At 31.1% G+C, this 1213-nt stretch overlaps 1 protein-coding gene across 1 annotated transcript; it reads right to left on the bottom strand.

The window, feature by feature from the left end:
• Window positions 1-2: 2 nt before the first annotated feature.
• Window positions 3-558, bottom strand: EIN_368890 (protein kinase, putative; the record flags this gene model as incomplete). Its single annotated transcript, XM_004255554.1, has 2 exons — window positions 3-38; window positions 79-558. Coding segments are annotated over 2 exons (516 nt in total), but the record flags the coding sequence as incomplete, so codon positions are not given.
• Window positions 559-1213: the final 655 nt, after the last annotated feature.

Genomic DNA, 1213 nt, shown 5'->3' with positions numbered 1-1213 from the left:
TTTACAATTTTTATCACATGGAGTACAAGCAGAAGCACCTCCAGTGGAAAATGTATAACTCATACATGTAGAGCACACAGTCCATGATGTCGAATAGTCACCATAATATTTTCCTGCAGGACAAATCCCGCATCTGTCCCCAATAAATACATATCCGGGATTGCATTTTGCACACTTGCCAGAATTATTTGCTATACATGAAACACACCCAACACACTCTATACATTCTTTTGCACCATATTCAGAGTATGTCCGTGGAGGACACGTTTCACATTGAGTAGCCCCATCTTTATCACTATAAGTCCCAGCTACACACCCTACACATTGTTCTTGTGCTGCATCTGACGCAGTGCCCTTTCCACAAACCTTACAAGACACAGTTTCTGGTTGTGCTGTCACAGAACCGGGCGCGCATGGTATACATTCTGTTCCATTGGGGGAATAAGTTGCTTTGGGACACTGTTTGCATATTCCATTCACAAGGTGATTACCTGGAGTACAAGTCAATTGTGTCCAACCTTTATGAACAAATAGAAGAACAACAAACAACATCACCATTTTAGACTTTGTCGAGGATGATAAATTACTAGTTTTACAATCTTTAATAATCAAAGATAATATTAGCATCTGTTTTTATCACCAATTTGAACGGATTCTTTTCTAACTTTTAATTGTCACTTTTTATATTATTGTCGTATTCTAATACTTAAAATTAGTCATTATTTGTCTATTGGTCGATTTTTTAATTCATTCCAATACTTTTCACAACAATAATTTTAACAGTTGTTATCTACTAACACATTTTTGTACTGCGATAGTTGGTTTAATATATTAATGGTAATATTATTATAAAAATTGTAGTTTATACTTCATTGTGATGCACTTTTGGAACAAAAACAACAAAGATACGTCTGTTGGATTTATAGTATCTATATGGTTATATATTAATATAATATAATAAAAAAGGGAAAGGTTCGTTTAAAATTTTTTTTTTATAGTAAAAAACAAATACAACCCCATTTAGTTCTCATTTCATTGACATTCATTTTTTCATTATTTTAAAGTTGAAAAATCAGTTGAATTTTTTATTATTTAAAAAAACAAAGAAACATTTTTTAATTTTTATAAACATCGAGTGATTTTATATCGAAAAATTTATATTTTAAAATCGTAAAAAATCGGGGTGTGTTACTATTTGATAAATATTGCTATT

Source organism: Entamoeba invadens, assembly GCF_000330505.1.
Source record: "Entamoeba invadens IP1 unplaced genomic scaffold scaff_1105074726279, whole genome shotgun sequence".
Taxonomy (NCBI): domain Eukaryota; phylum Evosea; order Mastigamoebida; family Endamoebidae; genus Entamoeba; species Entamoeba invadens.
Note: the sequence above shows the minus strand (reverse complement) of the source record. Positions and strands in the feature narration are given on the sequence as shown.